We start from the raw sequence: 25,254 nt of genomic DNA, 5'->3' as shown, positions 1-25,254 counted from the left end.
TTGAGACCACTGATTTAAACTATTTATGAGTACCATCAATTCGGACATACTACTTTTGTCACTTTTTCTTTTCCCCCTACTATATAGTAGGGAAGTATGCGATTTTGGATGCAACCCTTGTTTACATGCCTAAATTCATTGAGTCTCTGCCATGTGGTTGGCTGATTACATATTTGTGTTAACAAGCAGTTAAACAGGTGTACCTAATAAAGTAGGTGGTGAGTGTTTTTGTTTGTGTGTTTGTGTATATATGTATACATATATAAGCCATATTTAGATGGCTAAATATGGATAGATAGATTTAACATTTTAGATTTAACATTTAAAAACTGTTGCTGGTAACACTTTATTTTGATGGTCCCTTTTGAACATTCTGTTGACTATAAGTAACTTTGCAACTACATGTCAACTAACTCTCATTAGAGTATTAGTGGACTGTCTGCTTAATATCTGCTAACTCTTTATTGTGATAGTCCTTCAACAGACACTCTACTCACTATAAGTAACTTTGCAACTACATATCAACTTAATCTTATCCTAACCCTAACCCTACCAGTTTACTAATACTTTGAGAGTTAGTAGACATGTAGGTGCAGTGTTACTTATAGACAACAGAATGTGTTAAATTCAGAATAAAGTTAAACCCTGTTGCTTTTTGTTGTCTTTAGGATAAAGAAGTGTAAGAATTACTATGAAGTACTGGCTATCAGAAAAGATGCCAATGATGAGGAACTGAAAAAGGCGTACAGAAAACTGGCTTTGAAATTCCACCCTGACAAAAACCATGCGCCAGGAGCAACCGAGGCCTTTAAAAGTAATGCTGTTCCTGAAACACCATATCCAGTTTTTTTCCATTACATTATTTACGGTGGCCGAGAGAGCTCAACACGCAGCAACTGAAGAAAACACATGAAAATATAAAAAAACACATGCAAATAGAAAAAAACACCCGCAAATTAAGAAAACATCTTCATCAGTTTCGCAACACACGTGTGCTCCAAATAACACAACCAAATACAGAAACCCAGCCGGGTTTGTCACTTATTTGGTTCCCCTGGAAACATTTCCGTTGTGGTCTGTGTTATTTGCAGCGCGTTTCTGTACTTGGTTGTGTTGTGAACTTTTGCAGCGCGTTTCTGTATTTGGTTGTGTTGTGAACTTTTGCAGCGCGTTTCTGTATTTGGTTGTGTTGTGAATATTTGGAGCACACGTGTGTTGTGAAACTGTTTTCTTAATTTGTGGGTGTTTTTTTCTATTTGCATGTTTTTTTGTTTTTTTTCTATTTTCATGTGTTTTTTTCTATTTGCATGTGCTTTCTTCAGTTGCAGCGCGTTGAGCTCTCTCGGCCACTGTAATTATTACAAAATTAATGTACATAAAATATAAAACAAAAAATGCTGTTCTTGTTCTTCTCCAGAGATTGGAAATGCTTATGCAGTGCTCAGTAACCCAGAGAAGAAGAGGCAGTATGATCTATGTGGAGGAGAGGAGCCTAGCAGCACTCATGGAGGATTTGATTTCCACCGAGGCTTTGAGTCTGATATTACACCTGAAGATCTCTTTAACATGTTCTTTGGAGGCGGCTTCCCTTCATGTAAGCCATTTTGTATAGATCATGTAAAATCTGCAGATGCAGTATGTGTATTTTCTCCATGCAGATGGATTCATCTGCACAGCATTCACTTTATAAATTCTGGTTAGTATGAGGGATTGTATAGCATTAAAGGGTAACTCTCGCCAAAATGCAACCTAGGGTGTTTTTGTTCATCTACCCGAGGCGAACTTTCGTTTAAAAGCATAATTAGAATGGAAACGCCACTTTTAAGTTTGACCGTAATTTCGTTTTCGGTAAAATTGCCTTTTGAATGGGAGTACTTCTATGATAGCATCAAAAATCGCTATTTTTAAAACACTAAGAAGGCTCGACACAACATGAAACTTTGCTCAAAGTATCACCAGGGGCTCTTCGCATGAACTCGAGCATTGAGAAAAATTTTTGTGTACACAGAGTTTACAAAAAAGAAAGATTTTGAACAACTCACTGTAGCTTAGTCCGCCAGCATTTTGACAGTCAAAAATAGTCGATCTCCGAATGTGAATGAACTGACTCTGAATTTTAGTATTGCTTCTTATATGAGCATTCTTTTTTCAAATACAAGGTCAATATTGATTTTCACTAACAACAAAACAACAAATTATCTGTGAATTTATATGGAACTAAGCTTTAGGAGCTTTCCATCTTTACTCTCCTCCCTGTTACGTTGCATTCGGAGATCGACTATTTTTGACTGTCAAAATGACAAATGACATTTAATTTTCTCCAGACGAGGAGCAAAGTTTACTTTTAAATAAAAGTTGGAATGTAGGGGTTATATGAAGCCCTATAGGTAAAACCTGACATGGAATATTTAAAAGGGAAAGAGGAGAGCATTTGTGTCTGAAGTGAGACTGACCAACTGTAAAGCAACAGATTTTGTAAAATAGATCTTATAACCAGAAAATTCCCCAAAGGAGTTTATAATATCAACCAGTCGTGAAACTGATGTATTTGAATCAGACAAAAATAGCAGAATATCTTCTGTATAAAATGAAATCTTGTGTTGTCTGTCACTTATTGTAAACCCTCTAATCAATGAATCATATCTTATCGCTTCTGCCAAGGGTTCAACGGCAAGGGCAAACAACAATGTTGAAAGTGGGCGGCCCTGCCTGGTGCCCCTACCCAGTAGACAATCTGTAAATCTGATGCAATTATTGGTGACGGCAGGGTTCCCGCGGATCCTTAAAAAGTCTTAAATTAGATTAAGTCTAATTTTTATTTATGAAAGGTTTTAAATTTTAGATGACACTTTGACTTAGACATATCTAAATGCTTTCCAAATTAAAACTATCTAATTTGCGTACATTTTATTTTTTATAATCATTAGCAAGAGTGCCGTTATCCCGTGCACAGTTGCAAATGTGATATTTATTTTAGACAGTATGAACAATAATTTAACATTGTGAGTTACATTTTATAAACAATATTGTCAATATTGTGTTTTCCCTTTATTTTGCTGACGACAATTTCAAAATGAAAACTTCTGAGCAGAGTCTCAATGCAACAGACAGCAATGAAAATTCTGCGAAAATTCAGAAAATTCTGAAATCTGCGTTTTGAACGAATCAATTTAGTGATTCAATTGCCCTCTTTCCCAAATGAATCAGCCGTTTGAACAAATTGGTTGAATGAATGACTCCCTCAACTTGTGACAATGCACTTTCATCTTTTAATAAGCACAAAATAAATATGATTTATTTTGTGTGGTTTTTTTTGTGTTTTTTGTCTATATAATAATATTCTATATTGAGAGGAACAGGATAGATTGAACAACGCAACGTATAATTAAATGAGTGCCACAACAAAGATGGCGTTTTTGTCGGTCCGGTTTGGGAATACCGGATGCAGGATGACGTACGCATTGGCTAAGCTGAAAATAGTGATGGCGGGGAAAACGAATAGGTTCAGGTTGTGTGCAGGTGTGGTGAACAAATGAGTCCGACTGAAGAGATGAGTCCGAGCTTAGGACCCAAGCAATCCGATTGGTTCAAAGCACGTTTTATGGGTAATCGCTTTAGTGCCTGGTTACAAATAATACAAAATCACTTTATTATAGAAGTTTGTACTACGTTATAACGAGTCATTAATGTATTTTAACTTATATGATTCATATACTAGTATTTAACCGAAGCTATAGAATGTGAAATTAAACATTTCTTGTTGTTAGTGTGTTTTTTTTTAACAAATAAAAAACATATTTGAGCTTCAAACAACTACATTCTCGACTGAGAAACTCTTAAAACTACATTTTGTGACACAATAACAGTCGTATTTTTAAATTTCGCGGTCTTTCTCCTTTACTATTGACGCAGCTCGGACTCATCTCTTAAACCGGACTCGATTGTTCACCACACAGGCTCATCTTTATTCAGCCGACGGGAAGTTGATTACGTCGATGAATGGATATTTAATCTGCCTTATGAATCTACTAGTAAGCGACGGGCATACGGAACACCTTGCTGTTTGTTGTGGTAATGGAGAGGAGCGATTGTGGTGTTGATGGAGTTCCAGTTATCATCAAGAGAGACTACGGGAATAAAGCGTTTAGTCAGTCATTTTAAGCCAAAATGGGGGTCAACCTTGAACAAATTGCAACAGAAGCAAACTCAACTGATTTTGTATCCTCAATATGTCCTGAGCAAGGAAAAAAAAGCCCCGAAGAATCCCATTAGGGGAAAGTTTCGAAAAAGACCCAAACATATTACCCAACGATATCACCATGAAAATTAGTGAGTTGATTACTTACATCAAGACAAACAAAAAATGTATTAAAAGTTTTTTTAAATTGTTTGTTAACATGGACAAACGGTCTATAATCTAATTATGTATGTGCTAGTTTGCATAAATGCCACAACAGATCTAAACATTGGGTATAGCCAGGCGAAAATGTCTTTTTGAATCTTGTTGACACATAACAGTAAAATACTTAACAGTAAAACCCATTTTGGCTACCCATGAACATTAATACATAGAGGCAGGAAGAAGTACTTTAGAAACCAGCCTTTATTAATTATTATTGCAGAGATGGGGTTTGGGGCCGGGTCCGTGGGACTGTTTCTGGGGATTCACTTTTTATTTTACCTACCTTTTGTCTTCTGCATTCTCCTTATCATTGTCTCCTGTTCTCGTCCCCAGAAACAGTCCCACGGACCCAGCCCCAAACCCCATCTCTTAAAAATTAATAAAGGCTGGTTTCTAAAGTACTTCTTCCTGCCTATATATATTAATGCTCATGGGTAGCCTAAATGGGTTCCATTCAGACCTTAACATTAAGTATTTTACTGTTATTTGTCAATAAGATTCAACAAGACATTTTCACCTGGCAAGACCCAATGTTTAGATTTGTTGTGGTATTTATGCGAACTAGCACATACGTAATTAGATTATGCTCCGTTTGTCCATGTTAACAAACAATTTCAAAAAACTTGTAATACATTTTTTGTTTGTCTTGATGTAAGTAATCAACTCAGTAATTTTCATGGTGATATCTAAAGGTTAAATTTTTTACTCTATTCACGTGAGAAAAAGAATGAATAGGCGTATGAATAGGCTATATTTGGGTCTTTTTCGAAACTTTCCCCTAATGGGATTCTTCTGGGCTTTTTTTTTTTCTTTACTCAGGACATATTGAGGATACAAAATCAGTTGAGTTTGCTTCTGTTGCAATTTGTTCAACCTTTTTTCATAAAATGACTGGACTAGTTCTCTTCCAAAGGTATTTGAAGTATCTGAGTGAAGACGGAGCTGATCATTAACTCGTGTAAAGCAGTGGAGCGTGAGTAATAGGATATTTTAATCAAGAGCGGTTATCGCGGGACTAACTGACTTGATGGTGAAAATTCTGTCAGTAATTATTACTCACCCTCATGTTTTTGAACTCCATAAGACTTTAGTTCATCTTTGGAACACAAATAAAGATATTTTTGATGAAATCTGAGAGCTGGCTCATTCCTTCATGCTTCTATGTAATTTCATTCTGCCGGCCCAGAAACATTAGTAAAGACATCGTTAAAATAGTCTGTGACTAAAATATAAAATATATACTATAAACTATAAAAATATAGTGACTACAGTGGCTCAACCTTACTGTAAGTTAACCCTTGTGTGGTGTTCATATTTTTGTTACTCAGCCAGTGTTCGTGGGTCTGGTGGACCCGCTGCATTTTTGGGTTTTTAATTCAACACAATCAAAAATGTTATGTTAAAATACTCAACAGATGTTTACTTCATCCCAATTACAAGCAATATAAACAGCATATATGGTCAATATTTTCTCTTTACCTTTGTTAGATCACATTTAAGAATTGCAACCTTGTGTGGGAATGGCAGGAGTAGAAGCACAAAACTCACTCTTGCACTCTTTCACACTTACACACAATCTCTCTCTCACACGCACGCACACACACACTCATGCAGACACATACACACACCCACAACACACACACAGACACACACAAAACACACACCCACACACACACACACACACACACACACACACACACACACACACACACACACACACACACACACACACACACACACACATACACACATACATGCACATACACGCACACACACTCACTTGGATATGTGGTGTACAGTCACTCTCCATAGGCATAATGGTTTTTCTAATGTACAAACTGTATAATATATCCCCCTACACTAACCCTACCACTAAACCTACCAATCACAGAAAACTTTTGGCATTTTTTGAATTTCAAAAAACACCATTTAGTATGTTTTAGTATGAGGACACAGATGTTGTCATAAACCATGTTTACGTTGTAATACCATGTCATTATACACATTTGTGTCCTCATAAACCATATACAAGAACATACACACACTAACAGCAGGCCCTGACAGGAGGAGGACAGAGTAAAGGTACACAGGACCTACAATTTCCACACTTTTATTAGCCCCGGGTCCAGTGGACCCGAACATCCTGTGTGTAATATAAATGTGTAGGGGGGGTGTACAGTGTGTTTTCATTAAAAATGTGTTCTGATATATATTCCTCACAGAAAATGAGCCAAGGCCAATGAGTCTCAGTTTGAAAAAATAATTAATTGTATCATTTTTCAAATGATAAAAAATGAAAACGGGTCCAACAGACCCGAACACCATACAAGAGTTAAGAAACCAACGAGAAAATGTAAAAGTGCCTTACCAATGCCGCAAAATGAATGGCTTACCTTTCACACTTTACCATCAAATGACCGTGAGCATTATCTTCTCAGTTCTCTGGCATGCGTCGTGGCGCTCTCGTGAACTCACGTCAGAGGCCCACACAGAAGAAAATGAATAGTTGAATAAAGTTGTTATTTTTGTTAGTTTTTTGCGCACAAAAAGTATTCTCGTCGCTTGATAAACTTAAGGTTGAGCCACTGTTGAGCCACTTGGACTATTTTAACAAAAGTATTCTCGTCGCTTGATAAACTTAAGGTTGAGCCACTGTTGAGCCACTTGGACTATCTTAACAATGTCTTTACTAACTTTTCTGGGCTGGCAGATGAAATTACCTTGCAGTCTATGAAGGAGTGAGCCAGCTCTTAGATTTCTTCAAAAATATCTTAATTTGTGTTCTGAAGATGAATGAAAGTCTTACGGGGTTGGAACATTATGAGGGTGAGTAATTACTGACATAATTTTCATTTTTGGGTCAAGTAACCCTTTAAGCTATTTAAGGCCTACCTAAGACCATCTGGTATGTCACTTCCTTTCAAGAGAAAATGTTTCCTTCAAATTCAATCTGTTGAGTCAATAAAGGCCAGAACCTCCTCAGGGGACTTAAGGAATTTTACCGGTGGTGACTGAAAAGTCCTGATAGAACGATAATTTACTGTTGTACATCAGATCTCCTTTTTGTGCCTCACGTCTGCTGGCATCCACAACCCGCAGCTTATCCTGTAACTTGTGGAAGCGAACAATTTGCGTATAACTCCTAACCTTGGCGTCGGTGTTCAGCATAGAGATGCAATGAGCTCTCTCCAGCTGAAGCATCCCAGACTTAGTTTCAATACCGAGGAACTCTGGGATCAAGTCTGAAGAAACCTGGTCGGGTTAGTACCCTCAACATTTTCAGGCAGGCCAATGATGCATAGATTTTTCCTCTGACCTCGATTTTCTAGATCATCCAAGTGTTTGGTGAGTGAAGAAACTTGGCATGCGAGATTGCAAGAGTCTGGATCCGTGCATTTTCTCTATCTACTGTTAACTCGACATAAGCAATTCTGTTCTCGGCTTCATTAAGTCAGCCCACCGTTTGTTCAAGTTGTTGCGAATGGGCTTGAATAGTCTGCGCGATCGACCCAGTCATTTCCTGCAGCACCCTGGATAACGCTGGAACTAGCTGTCCAACATAGTTACTAGTGTGAGACTTTTCACAAACCGCATCTGCATGTAGATCCTTTTTCTCAAGTTTCTTCGCTGTTTTTTTTTTTACTAAAGAATCAGGCCACAAAGTTTCTGAAGGCATTGTACCTCAGGTTGCATTGCCAAAATTGATTAAATTATGTACTCAAATAATTGAATGAGGAATTCAAGGAGCAAATGAGGAGCAAAAGCGTCCACCTCTCATGCTGCCATCTTGGCCCCCTGGAAAGCTTTTCTAATATTAAAGGGATAGTTCACTTTGAAATAAAATTTTGGTATGTTTTAGCTTACCTCAAGGGCATCCAAGATGTAGGTGTCTTTGTTTCCGCAGTAGTTTCAATTTTGATATTTTTAGGTCAAACCGTTCTTGTCTGTCAGTCATTTCATGAAGTCAGTTTCAAGAACGGTTTGACCTAAAAATATCAAAATTGAAACTACTGCGGAAACAAAGACACCTACATCTTGGATGCCCTTCAGGTAAGCTAAAACATACCAAAATTGAATTTCAAAGTGAACTATCCCTTTAATGCTCTTCCTAAAGCTCTTGCCTGATCATAAACCTTCTTTTTCCAGTGATATTCCCTGACCTTTTCTCTTTTGTAATGTCTCTCAGCCATCTTTCTTTCTTAAAATCTCCCTCTTGCTCACTTTCTCTCTTCCCCCATCAAGAATATATACGCCCCCTACTACTGATTGGCTTTAAGTGTGTTGTGGTGCTCGGTAGGATCCACTTTTAACAGTGGTTCTCAGAAATCGCTTACTGCCCCTTTAATATGTCAGGTCTGGTTAGGTGTGTGGGAAACTGAATATGTGATTTTGTGTTTTTTCAGCGAACACACAAGAATTCGCTAATAACCGAACATACAGTCACCATAGGAACCAAACCAGAGGAGAGAGAACGGAGGAGAGAGGAGAGGTATGAGCATCTTTTTTTCTGTCTTTCTCAGTAATATTAGAGACTTAGTAACCACTAGCTAGTTTTTAACTTGGTTACTACTAGCTAGTTTTTAACTCTGTTAGGTTGTAAGCTCTCTGTAAAGTAATGCATAGTCGCATAATACAACGTTTACCCTCAGTGATCCAATAGCAGCCTTCAAATACATGAGCAGAAATAGTTGAAATGCTGTTTCATAAAATAAATATAATTTATTAATTTATAAATTTCAGTTTATCCTTATGCCTCAAGCAAATAACTGAAAGCAAGTTTCCATTAAAAGTATTTTTGTACGTAAATAACAATCAGAAATGGTATTTTTAAATTAATAAGTATAAATTAATAAAAACTGATACAAATAACATAAGAAATTAATTATGATTGATTTTATTTGACATGCACAACACAAGCCAATGCACACAGTTTAGCACTTGTTTAGGGCGGGGTCGTGTTAAAGAGTCGCTAACTAAGTAATTTATTCACATGATGTTCTCTTAAAATTTAAGCGAGTGTAAATGTCAGCATTAACATAGTCATCTGAAAAAGAAAGTACACCCTATTTGAATTCTATGGTTTTAGGTATCAGGACATTAAAAAAAATCACCTGATCCTTAGCAGGTCCTAAAATGAGGTAAATACAACCTCAAATGAACAACACCACAGGACATATTACACAGTGTCATTATTTAACAAAAATATAGCCAAAATAGAGAAGCCATGTGTGAAAAACTAAGTACACCCCATGATTCAATAGCTTGTAGAAACACTTTAAGCAGTTTTCTGTATGACTTTATCAGTCTCTCACATCGTTGTGGAGTAATTTTGGACATTGTTTCAGTTCATTGAGGTTTACAGGCTTTTGTTTATGCACTGCTTTCCTAAAGTCCCGCCACATCATTTCAATTGGGTTGGGGTCTGGACTTTGACTGGGCCACTGCAACACTTTGACTATTTTCATTTTCAGCCATTCTGTTGTAGATTTGCTGGTGTGCTTGGGATCATTGTCCTGTTTTCATGACATCAAATTTGACTCTAGAATACTTTGGTATACAGAGAAGTTCATGGTCGACTCAATGACTGCAAGGTGCCCTGGTCCTGTGACTGCAAAACAAGCCCAAATCATCACCCCTCCACCACCATGCTTGACAGTTGGTATGAGGTGTTTGTGCTGATATGATGTGTTTGGTTTTCACCAAATGTTGCACTGTGCATTATGGCCAAACATCTCCACTTTGGTCTTGTCTGTCCAAAGGATATTGCTCCAGAAGTCTTGTGGTTTGTTCAAATGCAACTTTGCAAACCTTTTTCATTTAACCCCCTGGCTCGTTTTTTCCTTATCAGTGCAAAAAAAAAAAATATATATATATTAATTTTTATCTTATATGCTTGTGTTATACATCAATCGATCATGTTAAGTGTGTATTATATTTGTGTATACTAACAATAAAAACAAAGTGTTGTGCTTTTTGCCAAATAAAGAAAAATAAACATGATGCGAGTTCTGCCTCCTCTCTGTCAGTGTAGTCCATTCTGAAATGCGTCCGAAAATGAACTGTAACTCAGCGAATACTCAGTCAAACAGGCATACAGACACACAGGCATGAAGCTTGAATTCTCTTCTTTTAAATGAATTTTTATAAAAAACAAATATTCACAGTTTATGTAATATGTATGCAAAGAGAGAGATGTCAGTTGTTCTCATCACAGCTCATTAAGTTTTAATGTGCTCCGCCCACGGAGAGCGCGCGCTATTCAAACGCAAATGTGAGGCGATCCATACAAACCTGTGAAACGCCCACATCAGCTGGATAACACACACCGCGAGTTCACTTTCAGACTTATGTACTTTACGATGCTGTGAGGAATAATACTATCTTGATAATAATCCTGGAAAATTTACCTCAGAAGTTCTGGAAGTTTCATTTCGAGGAGCAAACGGATCCCGCTGAGGAATAGGTCAGTTCTATTTGCTTTGTTCTAATCTGAATGAATGAACGCACAGATGCGTGCTGTTGTGGAGCTACTACAGCTGGCAAAGATACTGTTTAAATATGAATCGCGTTTCTGTGTATGAATGAATGAACGCACAGATGCGTGCTGTTGTGGAGCTACTGCTGGCAAAAATACTGTTTAAATATGAATCGCGTTTTTGTGTATGAATGAATGAACGCACAGATGCGTGCTGTTGTGGAGCTACTACAGCTGCCAAAAATACTGTTTAAATATGAATCGCGTTTCTATGTATGAATGAATGAACGCACAGATGCACGCTGTTGTGGAGCTACTACAGCTGGAAAAAAGACTGTTTAAATATAAATCGCGTTTCTATGTATGAATGAATGAACAGCTTTTACCAAACTCTATTGCTATACTGAGATGAGTAAAAATCGACTACAAAATCGGATAGATTATAAAGTTTTGACTGTAAAATACTGCCACATCAAATAAGCTTATAATGTTTCCAATTTCTTCTCATATGAATTGAATTACGTATGATAAAATGTATACTTTAGTTTTTACAAAGAAAGATTACACTGGAAATATTGTTACAATTTTAAATGTTGTTGTAATTGTATAACCTTTAGAAAAAAAAAAAATATATATATATACAAGGATAGATGTAAACAAAATCTTAAAAGGTCATTATAAGCCTTCTCTTTAAATCATTTTTATTATGCTTTATTAGTGACACATTTGGGTAGAGAATATATTCCAAATCTGAAACTACAGTATGAGAACAATTAACTGCACAATTACTAGAAATGTTTACCTTGGATATTGTACAATTTGCAAGCACAATTTGTGGAAAAAACAACAACAACAACTGTGAACCAGTTATATATATATTGTCCTTGCATTCTTTCTTGTGGCTTAGTCACACACCTGAATCAAAGGCTAATTAAGTATGCAGCCTCATTATGCGGGCCCCATTGTCTCCTCAGGTGTGAATCACTCCCACCCGCATATGGCCTTTCCAAACAAAAAGTGTGTTACAAAATTTAAATCAATGTATTGTTTTATGTGAATGATTAGGAAGGATGATTTTCACATCATTTTGAAGAAAAAACTCTAGGCGACAAAATGCATTATTCAGAAGTCTTATTGACACATATTTAGTATGTGTTTTGTGGCCTTATTTCAGACATTTTCATTTTTATTTTTTTCAATAACCATGCATAAACATTATTCTCTCAAAAATACAAACATGTACATACATGTTGCTCACATATTATGGTAGACCTGTTTGTGCTAAATAGAGTGTAATTATACCTTTGCCATTAATATGTTTATAAGCAACTGAAAAAATCACAAATGTAAGGGCATGTCAGAACATCTCAAGGACCCCAAAAACACCTTAGACCCCAGAGGGTTAACATGCTAACGAGGCCTGTAGAGTCTGAGATGTAGTTCTTGTTTTTTGCAATTTCTCTGAGTATAGCACGGTCTTACCGTGGGGTGAATTTGCCAGGACGTACACTCCTGGAAAGATTTGCAACTGTCTTGAATGTTATCCACTTATCCAATAATCTTCCTTAATGTATTGTGATGGACTTCAAATTGTTTGGAAATTGCCTTTTTACCCTTCCCAGATGATTGATGGGCAGCAACAATTGCTTCTCTAAGATCATTGCTGATGTCTTTCATCCTTGACATTGTGTTAGCACACACCTGAATGCTCCACACCAGCAAACTGCCAAAACTTCTGCTTTTATTGAGATGGTCACACTTGCTGATTTTCAATTGATCAAGGACATTTTTTACACATGGCTTCTCAAATTTGGCATAGTTATTGTTAATGTCATGTGTTGTTGTTCATCTGAGGTTGTATTTAACTAATTTTAAGACCTACTAAGGACCAGATGTTGTATTATTATTATTATTATTATTATTATTATTATTATTATTAGGGGTTCAAGCATGAAGGGGTGGGTATAAATACAGATTTCGGAATTCAATACAATTCCATTTCACAAGCTTTTTTTCAATGCCTGTTCGTTTTGCTTACAAATGAAACAGATAAAAAAAAAAAAAAGCTCTCTCTGATTAAGCTGTAAATCAGTGTTTCAGGCTGATTCAAATCAGTAAAACTTTTTGAACTATTAATTCAACATCACATTGTATGTTTGTTTATTTTATACATCTCTGCAAGACATAAAATGGTGTAGAAATACGTTTTCACACAGCCAATGATAATAGCCATAAAATAAAATATTGACCATGGTGTTTTAAGATTCAATATCAGGATTGTTCAAATAAATATCAAAATCAAAAATTTTTGCCCAGCCCTATTTAAATGTTTCATTCTGTTGTTCTTGTTTTGAAGTAACTCACAGATAATGACTGATGCCAGTGTCTATTCTTCAGGGTGGGTACTCCATGTTTATTCAGCTGATGCCGATAGTTGTGCTGGTCTTGGTCTCAGTCCTCAGCCAGATGATGGTGTCCACACCTCCTTATAGCCTTTACTCCAGACCGTATGTCATAATACCTTACAATACATGCCTCATACTACAGTAGAATCTATGCTTTAGATCATGTACAGTAATGCCTTATGATACATGCCTCACAACACAGTACAAACTGTACTTTAGACAGTATGTAATAACTCTATATATGGGGTTAAAATGTTATGGGTTGCATTCAAGTAATGGAATGTCTTACACTGTTGATTTTTTTTTTTTTTTTTTTTTTACTAAAAAAACATGGGGGGCATATTACCCCATGTTACCCTAATATTAAGAAAGAAAATCTGAATAAATATATTATGGTTCTAGCACTTTAAACACTTGTACCCTTAGACTCTATTTTTTCATACTGTTCTTTAAAACTGTGTAATGGTTGTAATCTCTGCTCCTTCACATCTAGGTCCACAGGACAGACTATTAAGAGACAAACAGAGAACCTGCATGTGGACTATTTTGTCACCAGAGATTTCAAATCAGAATATAAGGGCTCAGCTTTGCTAAAGATTGAGAAGAATGTAGAGGAGGATTATGTTTCTAATGTGCGCAACAACTGCTGGAAGGAAAGACAGACAAGTATGTGTCATTATTTCATCTTCACCATCTTATTTTTCCACTATGAGTTTATATGCTTTGTTTGGTCCTAGGGATATGCTTTGAGTTCCTAATACAATTAGTTTTGTCATCATGTCATCCCCTTCAGAAACAGACCTGCTGTATGCTGCTAAGGTCTACAGAGATGAAAGACTACAGCGAAAGGCTGAGCTCATGACCATGGAGAACTGCAAAGAGCTGGACAGATTAAACAACCTGTTCCGGGGTGGATAAATCTCAAACTGAAACTAACAGACACTTAAGAAAATAAGACACCATGGTATAAATTTATTTTTTGTTAGTTTTTTTTTTTTTTTAACATTCTTATAGAAAACATATTAAAAATGTTAAAAGTCTCTCATCTGGAATATGCTTAGCTTCATAGTACATCAAATCAACTGAGAAAAATATAATTTTTACCCAGCACCATCAATCCATTTTTTAATCTCTCTATCTATTATGTCTGAATTCACTAAACCGTGGGCCTACATGTTCTACACTTTAACTACACAACTTTTTTTTTTTCAACTTTGAATCCAAACTTGCATTGACTCCATATCAATGTTGCTCTCCTTGTCAAGTTTTAACAGTTCTACTAATTTGAAGAGGTCACTATTTTGAATCTTAATGAACTTTAAATAGTACAGATGAAATATAAGCTGTTAAATAGAGGACTACTCTTCCATTCATTTAAGGAACAGAAATTATTAGATTTTTTTTAAATTTTATATTCTCTTATAATTTTTTCCATCAATTGAAAGTCCACACAAACAAAATTTCACACAAAAGATGCCTTAAAAGTAATCCATATGAATCAAGCATACAAAACCAAATTAATATAGGCTTTTACTCCTTTATAAACCTTGAATAACTTGCATACATAGAGTTGACCAAATGTGGGTAAACATGGAAGCACAGCCATGCTTGTGTAGCAAATTAGCTCAAAAGTGAAATATGTATAATTAATTATAACGAATTATAATTAATTATAAATATTTGAATTAGTTTAAGAATTGACTGTAGCAGAAGTAATAGTACAATTATTTAATCAGTTCGTCCAACGAACAGACAGCATAATCAGTTATCAATTCTTGGCCAAGAAAGAATAACCTTTTACCCTGCTAGTACTTTATACAGTAGAAATTGCATGTACTGTAGCTAGATCAAGACATTTAAGTGACTTTGATTTGTGAGCGGCAAACACCGAGACAGTAAAGCATGGATATAATGGTTTAATAAACAAAACTACGGGTAGGCTACACACACAACTAAACTAAGCAAAGATTATATACAGAATTAAAAGCTGCAAGCAACGATGAAAGGGCCCTCGCACTCGTGCGATCGTCACTCGGTGGCTTTAGGAAGACAGAGCATGGTTGGGCAATGTGCATTTAAGGAGGTATATATAGTAAGAGTATGTCAAAGTCATTTACTAAATGTTTTGTATTATGGTGATAATAGCATGCTTCATGACTCAGCTAAGTGTTGCTAGCATGTTTAGTATGTTTCTACCATGCTTAGTACATAGGGCTGTTGTATTCGAGTCCGGTCTTGGATTCGAGTCCGGACTCGAGACCGTTTTTCTATAGTCTCGGACTTGTCTCGGACTCGCTGGTTTTCGGACTCGGACTTGTCTCGGTCTCTGCCACTGGTCTTGCCAAATATGGCTTTTGGTCTCGACCGAGTCCAGGTGTCTTTATTATGTTCCCAGTAAGCACACATACGTCACCGCGACGGAGGGAAAGTGAAACACTGGCCACCTAATAACTAGTGATGGGCATTTCGGCTCTTTTTCGTGAGCTGGCTCGTTTGACTCAGCTCACTGAAAAGAGACGGCTCTTTTGATGTTTTAACTCTCTGAAAGTCCACCGCTAGTGCAATGTGAATATTCACATTTTTAATTGTCCATAACAACCCGAAAACTTGCCTGCTTGCCTTGCACATCTAATTAATGGGCAAAGTTTTCCGACTTTTTTTCTTACCTTCTTTTTTTTTTTTATGTGGATGTTATTGAGCTTGTAGAAGTTTAGCTCTTGCATTCTTCTGAACATCTCGCTGAATGACATCTGAACATTGCCCGATGTAATTTTTGAGTCATATCACTCCATAATCTGCCTCTCTTTTAAATGCCTATTCCACGAGTAGTAGGCTACAATGACTGGCTGTATTAAAATATACAGTAGCTAATATCGTAACAAAATAACCCAGGCAGTCTCATCTACGAGACGTTTAGGCCTCCTCCAATAGTACTGACAGCTGGGCTCATAGCTTGCAGGTTTGCTTAGTGGCGAACTTTTTTCATTTGATTGGTTCAACCGACGTCCGAATTTAATTAAAATATTTTTCATCACATCATCCGCCTGATCCGCGGTTTATCCGCAGTGTGCTTGTACTGTTAAGTATACTGTGAAAAATGGTTCTTATGAATTTCTTAAACAACTTCCTGATGAATTTATTTTAAAATTCTGTAGTTTGTTCTCAAATAAAAAGAACATATGTTAAATGACACTGTGTTCATTGTTGTTTACCCAAACTTTAATGTTTTCTGAAAATACATGTCTTTCCTATAACCCACGTCCAAATAATAATATAATACAATACAATATTTTTTTTTTCTTCAGGGAAGGCATAAACCAACCATAGGGGTCCACTCTGTAATACTGGTCACTTCTTTTCTACTCTACTGTACATCTGGAGTGAGGCTATATTGTCATTTAGTTGCTCAAATGCTCAGTACTAGTACCTAGCAGTGGTAATAGTAGTGGGTTGGTGTTTGTATATCAGTTCTAACACTGCTATTATGAGGTATCACCATATGTCATCATTCTGTTTTCTTTAGATTAGAAGATTATATGATATCAAGGGGAATGTCTTTATTTAAAAATCATGGGTGTTGTGACATTGTTTTTGTTTTAGATCAACAAATAATAACCCAAAATGATTGTCATGCATAAGACTTTTTTTTTTCCTGTCCTGGACTCGGGCTTGTCTTGGACTCGAAACTCTTTGGACTTGGTCTTCACTTGGACTCGACTAGTCCTGGTCTTGGACTTGTCTTGGACTCGACAAAGGTGGTCTTGCCCTATTAGTACACAATAATTATGTGGTTAGTACTGCATTACTGTGTTAACCATGTCAGTTTCTGTTGCCAGTAGGTGGGGCTATGTCTATATCTGAATATCGCTATATAGATGTGTTCAGTGCAGGACTTTTATCAAACATGTGAAGTTTGGGGCAGATTGGACATTGTATGCTTGAGTTACAACAACTTCCTTTAGCATTTCTAGCATGTTTCATGATGTTTCTAGCATATAATTACATATTCATTTTGGGGTAGATTGGACATTGCATGCCTGAGTTACAGCAAATCCATATTTAATTGCAGCAATAGCATGCTTTAGCACTTAGCTAAGTGTTTGCTAGTTGTTTTAGCATGTTTCTAGTATGTTGCTAGCCTGTGTAGCACCTGCTGGCAGTTTTTTATATGTTATTAGGAGACCACAACAGTGTTAAACATGTCACTTCCTGTTGCCAGCATCGTTATAATTATAACTGAATATGAGCATGGACGTGTGTTCATGACAGAACTCTTATCAAACGTGTGAAGTTTGGGGCAAATTGGACATTCCATGCCTGAGTTACAACAACTTCCTGTTTCATGGCATTAATAGCAAGCTTTAACACTTAGCTAAGTATTACTAGCATGCTTTAGCATGTTTCTAACATGTTTAACACTCAATGGCATATTTTACTATTGCTGCGTCCCAATTTGCATACTATCCATCCTAAATAGTATTGGAAAACAGAATTAGTATGTCCCAAATCGTAGTATGTTGAAATAAGTGTTCCAAAGATACCCGGATGGTCTACTATTTCCGGTCAGAATCTGAAGTGCAGATCGATGCTCACTCTAACAGCTAATATTGCCCACAACCCATCGCGCGGTTAGGACTACAAACATGAGTGAAAAGTGTTGTTTTTTTTTTTTACCTTACAATACATGCCTCATACTACAGTAGAATCTATGCTTTAGATCATGTACAGTAATGCCTTATGATACATGCCTCACAACACAGTACAAACTGTACTTTAGACAGTATGTAATAACTCTATATATGGGGTTAAAATGTTATGGGTTGCATTCAAGTAATGGAATGTCTTACACTGTTGATTTTTTTTTTTTTTTTTTACAAAAAAAACATGGGGGGCATATTACCCCATGTTACCCTAATATTAAGAATATTAAGATTTCAAATTAGAATATAAGGGCTCAGCTTTGCTAAAGATTGAGAAGAATGTAGAGGAGGATTATGTTTCTAATGTGCGCAACAACTGCTGGAAGGAAAGACAGACAAGTATGTGTCATTATTTCATCTTTACCATCTTATTTTTCCACTATGAGTTTATATGCTTTGTTTGGTCCTAGGGATATGCTTTGAGTTCCTAATACAATTAGTTTTGTCATCATGTCATCCCCTTCAGAAACAGACCTGCTGTATGCTGCTAAGGTCTACAGAGATGAAAGACTACAGCGAAAGGCTGAGCTCATGACCATGGAGAACTGCAAAGAGCTGGACAGATTAAACAACCTGTTCCGGGGTGGATAAATCTCAAACTGAAACTAACAGACACTTAAGAAAATAAGACACCATGGTATAAATTTATTTTTTGTTAGTTTTTTTTTTAAACATTCTTATAGAAAACATATTAAAAATGTTAAAAGTCTCTCATCTGGAATATGCTTAGCTTCATAGTACATCAAATCAACTGAGAAAAATATAATTTTTACCCAGCACCATCAATCCATTTTTTAATCTCTCTATCTATTATGTCTGAATTCACTAAACCGTGGGCCTACATGTTCTACACTTTAACTACACAACTTTTTTTTTTCGACTTTGAATCCAAACTTGCATTGACTCCATATCAATGTTGCTCTCCTTGTCAAGTTTTAACAGTTCTACTAATTTGAAGAGGTCACTATTTTGAATCTTAATGAACTTTAAATAGTACAGATGAAATATAAGCTGTTAAATAGAGGACTACTCTTCCATTCATTTAAGGAACAGAAATTATTAGATTTTTTTTAAATTTTATATTCTCTTATAATTTTTTCCATCAATTGAAAGTCCACACAAACAAAATTTCACACAAAAGATGCCTTAAAAGTAATCCATATGAATCAAGCATACAAAACCAAATTAATATAGGCTTTTATTCCTTTATAAACCTTGAATAACTTGCATACATAGAGTTGACCAAATATGGGTAAACATGGAAGCACAGCCATGCTTGTGTAGCAAATTAGCTCAAAAGTGAAATATGTATAATTAATTATAACGAATTATAATTAATTATAAATATTTGGATTAGTTTAAGAATTGACTGTAGCAGAAGTAATAGTACAATTATTTAATCAGTTCGTCCAACGAACAGACAGCATAATCAGTTATCAATTCTTGGCCAAGAAAGAATAACCTTTTACCCTGCTAGTCCTTTATACAGTAGAAATTGCATGTACTGTAGCTAGATCAAGACATTTAAGTGACTTTGATTTGTGAGCGGCAAACACCGAGACAGTAAAGCATGGATATAATGGTTTAATAAACAAAACTATGGGTAGGCTACACACACAACTAAACTAAGCAAAGATTATATACAGAATTAAAAGCTGCAAGCAACGATGAAAGGGCCCTCGCAGTCGTGCGATCGTCACTCGGTGGCTTTAGGAAGACAGAGCATGGTTGGGCAATGTGCATTTAAGGAGGTATATATAGTAAGAGTATGTCAAAGTCATTTACTAAATGTTTTGTATTATGGTGATAATAGCATGCTTCATGACTCAGCTAAGTGTTGCTAGCATGTTTAGTATGTTTCTACCATGCTTAGTACATAGGGCTGTTGTATTCGAGTCCGGTCTTGGATTCGAGTCCGGACTCGAGACCGTTTTTCTATAGTCTCGGACTCGCTGGTATTCGGACTCGGACTTGTCTCGGTCTCTGCCACTGGTCTTGCCAAATATGGACAAGTCCAAGTTTTTTTTTTTTTTTTTTTGTTTTTTTTTTTTAAACTACAGACGTGGAGGATGCGTGAGTCCGGCGGTCAGGACAGGACTCTTATCAAAAGTGTGAAGTTTGGGGCAGATTGGACATTCCATGCCTGAGTTACAGCAACTTCCTCTTTCATGGCGAAACATCAAAATTTGTCAGGCTGCCGAGGACCCGCCCTTCGACGAAAACTCAAGATCGTCGCAAAGGCCTTAAGATTACACTCACCAAATTTGAAGATGATCAGATTAAAACTGTAGGAGGAGTTTGTTAAAGTACGAGGCCTGAAAATGGCAAAAACTGCACAAAAATCTGAGAGGAAGTTCAAAATGGCTGACTTACTGTTGTGTTTAGGGCTATGCTCCAAGATATTTTTTTGTAGGTATTAGGTCATTACATGTATGTACCGAATTTTGTACACGTACGTGGAACATAGCGGGAGGTGCACTCCGTTGAACTTTTATAGATGGCCCTGTCGAGCCATTTTGCCATGCCCAATTCTGATCCAGTCTTCCAGTTCTGATGCGTGTGCAAAGTTTCGTGAGTTTTCGAGCATGTTTACGCCCGCAAAAATGCGATTAACTTCAGAAAAGAATAATAAATATAGCTGCGAGCAGCGATTACGGGCCCAAGCTGGTGGCACCGCAACCCCGGTGCCTTTAGTTACCTAAAGTCACCAGGGTGGCGATGCCGGTGGCTTTGGCCCTTCATCGCTGCTCGCAGCTATATTTATATATATATATATATATATATATATATATAAACCCAGAAAATATTACTTGTCTTATTTCTTATTTTATGATACACTCAAAATATTCCACAACATTGATTAATGTTGATTAACCCCGTTGATTAACCGGTGGTAAAATATTCTCACCGTCACATACCTAGTATATTTTTATATAGATACAATAGGCCTACCTGATTTTGAACACAAGAGGGCAGTATAGCACTACGAATGACATGATTTGTTTATTTTTTGGACTAAAAAAATATTCTGGCTGTTTTTAAACTTAAACAATTATTAAATTGAAAAAAAAAAAAAAAAGAATAAAATGGGTTTAGTTCTGATATTTGTATAATTTTATATAGAAATAAATGGTGTATAATTAAATTTTTAGAAGATATGAGGCTTTTAGTGTTTCCATTTTTGACATTAATTTAATCCCTCGCCATAGCAACAAGAATATATATATATATATATATATATATATATATATATATATATATATATATATATATAACAAGAATATATATATTTATATATATATATATATATATATATATATATATATATATATATATATATAAGACAGAAAATATTACTTGTCTTACCTTATTCTGATTTTATGATACACTCAAAATATTTCACAACAAATCCTTTAAATGTAATGTAAAAATAAAAACAAAAGTAAGCAGTGTTGGGCTCACGTTACCCTCTCATTAGAATGAAAATGTTTCAACATTTGCCATGTATTTGGATGCTAAAGTATTGTTTATTATAGGCTTTGTACTTCATTTGTGTTCCAATATCGATGGAAAAAATCATCCTCCTCATACGCGCAAAAATTTGCTTGGAAACATCACAGTGGAGCGGTGCTTACCGTGAATGGTACAAATTGTACTACTGACTATTTAAAGAGAGCAGTGTAATTTTTATATGTTAGGTTGACTATTTTATTAATATATTTTATTAAGACTATAATGAACAGGCTGTGATGTCAAGATTGCAATGCTGGAATGTGTGTGTGTGTGTGTGTGTGTGTGTGTGTGTGTGTGTGTGTGTGTGTGTGTGTGTGTGTGTGTGTGTGTGTGTGTGTGTGTGTGTGTGTGTGTGTGTGTGTGTGTGTGTGTGTGTGTGTTTGTGTGTGGCGCAGGCGTGGGCGCGTTCGAACAGTAGAGACATAAAAACATAGGCTATTCCGTCATTTTTTTCATACAGGACCACATTCAAACTGCAAAGTGTTAAATTATATTTGTGTACAGTCGCAATAAAACACAACATTGTGCTTTTGTAAAATAAATTCAAGCAATCCGCCCCCCGAAAGGCGCTAATTGTAAAATTTAACTAAAATCACTGCATTCTTTGAAAACGCTCGCTCAGCTCCGCACCATTATCAATGTCTGTGCAGACGAACATATTTTACTTTCATTTTTAAGTAAGGGATTCAAAAGCCCCCAGCGGTGTCACACGTCGATTAACCGGTGGTAAAATATTCTCACTGTCACATACCTAGTATATTTTTATATAGATACAATAGGCCTACCTGATTCTGAACACAAGAGGGCAGTATAGCACTATTAATGACTTGATTTTTTTTTTTATTATTATTATTATTTAGTATTTTTAAACTTAGAATAAAATTAGAATAAAATTATTTTTTAAAAAATAAAATAAAATGGGTTTAGTTGTGACATTTGTATACTTTTATATAGAAATAAATGGTATATAATTACATTTTTAGAAAATTTGAGGCTTTTAGTGTTTCCTTTTTGGACATTACTTTAATCCCTCGCCATAGCAAAACCATTTGAGATATTTATTATCCGTTCACAATTTAGCATATTTAATGTATTTTCATTTAACACAAAATCCATATTCAGACCAAAATATCTGACACCCTGTTGGTCGTAGCTAATAACTGTCAATTAGAAAGTTGTCCGGCTCGATGAGAACAATATACGTACCAAGTTTTGTGATTCTAGGTAAAACTAAGCCCCAATTTTTGACTAAAGGTGGCGCTACTGAGCCCCTCACCACGCCCGTTTCTGAAACTTTGCACGTCTACTGGATAATAAGTGTGATGTGTCTGTCGAGTTTCATGCATTTTCAAGCATGTGAAGAGTCTCAAAAGCATCTGAAAAGAATATTGAAGTTTGATGTGTTGCCACGGCAACAGTATCTAAGATATCAATAATCCTTTCACAGGTCTACATCTGCTGTGTGTCTACATTATACACATAAAGTTTGAAGCAAATCGGGTAAAAATAAGAGATTGATTTCATAGCATTTTGAAAGTGACACACTTCCTGCTGCCAGTTGGTGGCGCTATAACTTTGACTCACAATAGTCACATCCTTGTGTTCGGCCTCTTACAACGAATACACTGCTGACGTTTCATCAAGATCAGATAATGTATGCTGAAGTTATAATACACTTCCTGTGTCCCTTATTCGCCATAAATTCGTTTCCTTGCCACGACCAAACCGTTTGAGATATCAAAAATCCGTCCGCAATTTAGCATCCTCAATGTCTTGACTTCATGCACACCGAGTTTGGAGGCGAATGGATGAATTTCCTAGGAGGAGTACATCAAATTCCACAGCATGCGTTTCCAAACAACCCATAATAGCCGACTTCCTGTTGGTCTGGCGTAAAACTTAGAGCACGAAAGTTGTTCGGCCCGATGAGATCTATATGTGTACCGAGTTTCATACTAATTCATGCAAGCGTGTTTGATATATGAACCAAGTTTTCGGACACCATTCCAGGGGGCGCTGTCGAGCCCCCCTGCCACGCCCGGGTACCAGCTTCAGCCCGGCCCTGATGGCCGCGGGTTCTGACCTGTGTGCAAAGTTTCAAGAGTTTTCGAGCATGTTAAGGGCCCCAAAAGTGCCCGAAAGGTTGACAAAAAAAAAAAAAAAAAAAAATATAGCTGCGAGCAGCGATTACGGGCCCAAGACGGTGGCACCGCAACCACGGTGCCTTTAGTTACCTAAATCCACCGGGGTGGCGGTACCGCCGGCTTTGGCCCTTCATCGCTGCCCGCAGCTATATTTATTTATATATATATATATATATATATATATATATATATATATATATATATATAAATAAATATAGTGTATATACATATATATGTGTGTGTGTGTGTGTATATATATATATATATATATATATATATATATATATAAATATAGTATATATATATATATATATGTGTGTGTGTGTGTATATACATATATATATATATATATATATACACACACACACACACATATATAAATATATGAAAGACAGAAAATATTACTTGACTTACCTTATTCTGATTTTATGATACACTCAAAATATTCCACAACAAATCCTTTAAATTGAATGTAACAATTAAAATGAAAGTAAGCAGTGTTGGGCTCACGTAACGTAACCCTCTTATTAGAATCAAAATGTTTCAACATTTGCGATGTATTTGGATGCTAAACTATGCTTTATTATAGGCTTTGTTCTTCACTCGTGTTCCAATATCGACGAAAAAAATCATCCTCTTCACACGCGCAAAAATTTACTTGGAAACATCACAGTGGAGTGGTGCTTACTGTGAATGTACGAATTGTACTACTGACTATTTAGAGCAGTGTAATTTTTATATGTTAGGTTGACTATTTTATTATTATATTTTATTAAGGCTATAATGAACAGGCTGTGATGTCAAGATAGCAATGCTGGAATGTGTGTGCTGTGTGTGTGTGTGTGTTCATGTTTTTCTATCCCTGTGGGGACTTCAACTTGAATGCACACAGACTCATGGGGACTCGTGTCACAGTTGGGACCTAAATAGAGGTCCCCATGGGTAAACAAGCTTATAAATCATACAGAATGAGTTTTTTTGGAAATGTAAAAATGCAGAAAGTTTTCTGTGATAGGTAGGTTTAGGGTTAGTGTGAGGAGATAGAATATACAGTTTGTACAGTATAAAAACCATTAAGTCTATGGAGAGTCCCCACAAAGATAGTAAACCGTGTGTGTGTGTGTGTGTGTGTGTGGCGTGGGCGCGATTGAACAGTGGACACATAAAAACATACTCCGTCATTATACAGGACGACATTCAAACTGCAAAGTGTTAACTTATATTTGTGTACAGTCGCAATAAAACACAACATTGTGCCTTTGTAAAATAATTTCAAGCAATCCACCCCCCGAAAGGCGCTAATTTTAAAATGAAACTAAAATGCTCATGGCTGCACGGGCATTCATAACGGTGCGCATCCACGGCGAGGAACGAGCAGAACAGAGTGAACGTTTTTCAGTTAATTCCTACTTCCATAGGAATTCATTTGAAACGCTCGCTCAACCACTATCAATGTCAGTGCGGACGAACATATTTTACTTTCGTCTTTACGTTGGCGATTCAAAAGCCCCCAGCGGTGTCACACGTCGATTAACCGGTGGTAAAATATTCTCACCGTCACATACCTAGTATATTTTTATGTAGATACAATAGGCCTACCTGATTTTGAACACAA

At 36.2% G+C, this 25,254-nt stretch overlaps 1 protein-coding gene across 2 annotated transcripts in view; it reads left to right on the top strand.

The window, feature by feature from the left end:
• Window positions 1-16,466, top strand: part of LOC308687806 (dnaJ homolog subfamily B member 14-like) — a 243,745-nt gene extending 227,279 nt beyond the window's left edge. For both annotated transcript variants that reach the window (XM_081360610.1, XM_081360611.1), the window contains 6 exons: window positions 669-814; window positions 1,418-1,594; window positions 8,806-8,891; window positions 13,275-13,384; window positions 13,776-13,948; window positions 14,076-16,466. In XM_081360610.1, coding sequence (XP_081216736.1) covers window positions 669-814; window positions 1,418-1,594; window positions 8,806-8,891; window positions 13,275-13,384; window positions 13,776-13,948; window positions 14,076-14,200 — 817 coding nt within the window. In that variant the 3' untranslated portion in view covers window positions 14,201-16,466. The remainder of the gene's footprint in view (window positions 1-668; window positions 815-1,417; window positions 1,595-8,805; window positions 8,892-13,274; window positions 13,385-13,775; window positions 13,949-14,075) is intronic.
• Window positions 16,467-25,254: the final 8,788 nt, after the last annotated feature.

Source organism: Scardinius erythrophthalmus, assembly GCF_964197995.2.
Source record: "Scardinius erythrophthalmus genome assembly, chromosome: 3".
Taxonomy (NCBI): Eukaryota; Metazoa; Chordata; class Actinopteri; order Cypriniformes; family Leuciscidae; genus Scardinius; species Scardinius erythrophthalmus.
Note: the sequence above shows the minus strand (reverse complement) of the source record. Positions and strands in the feature narration are given on the sequence as shown.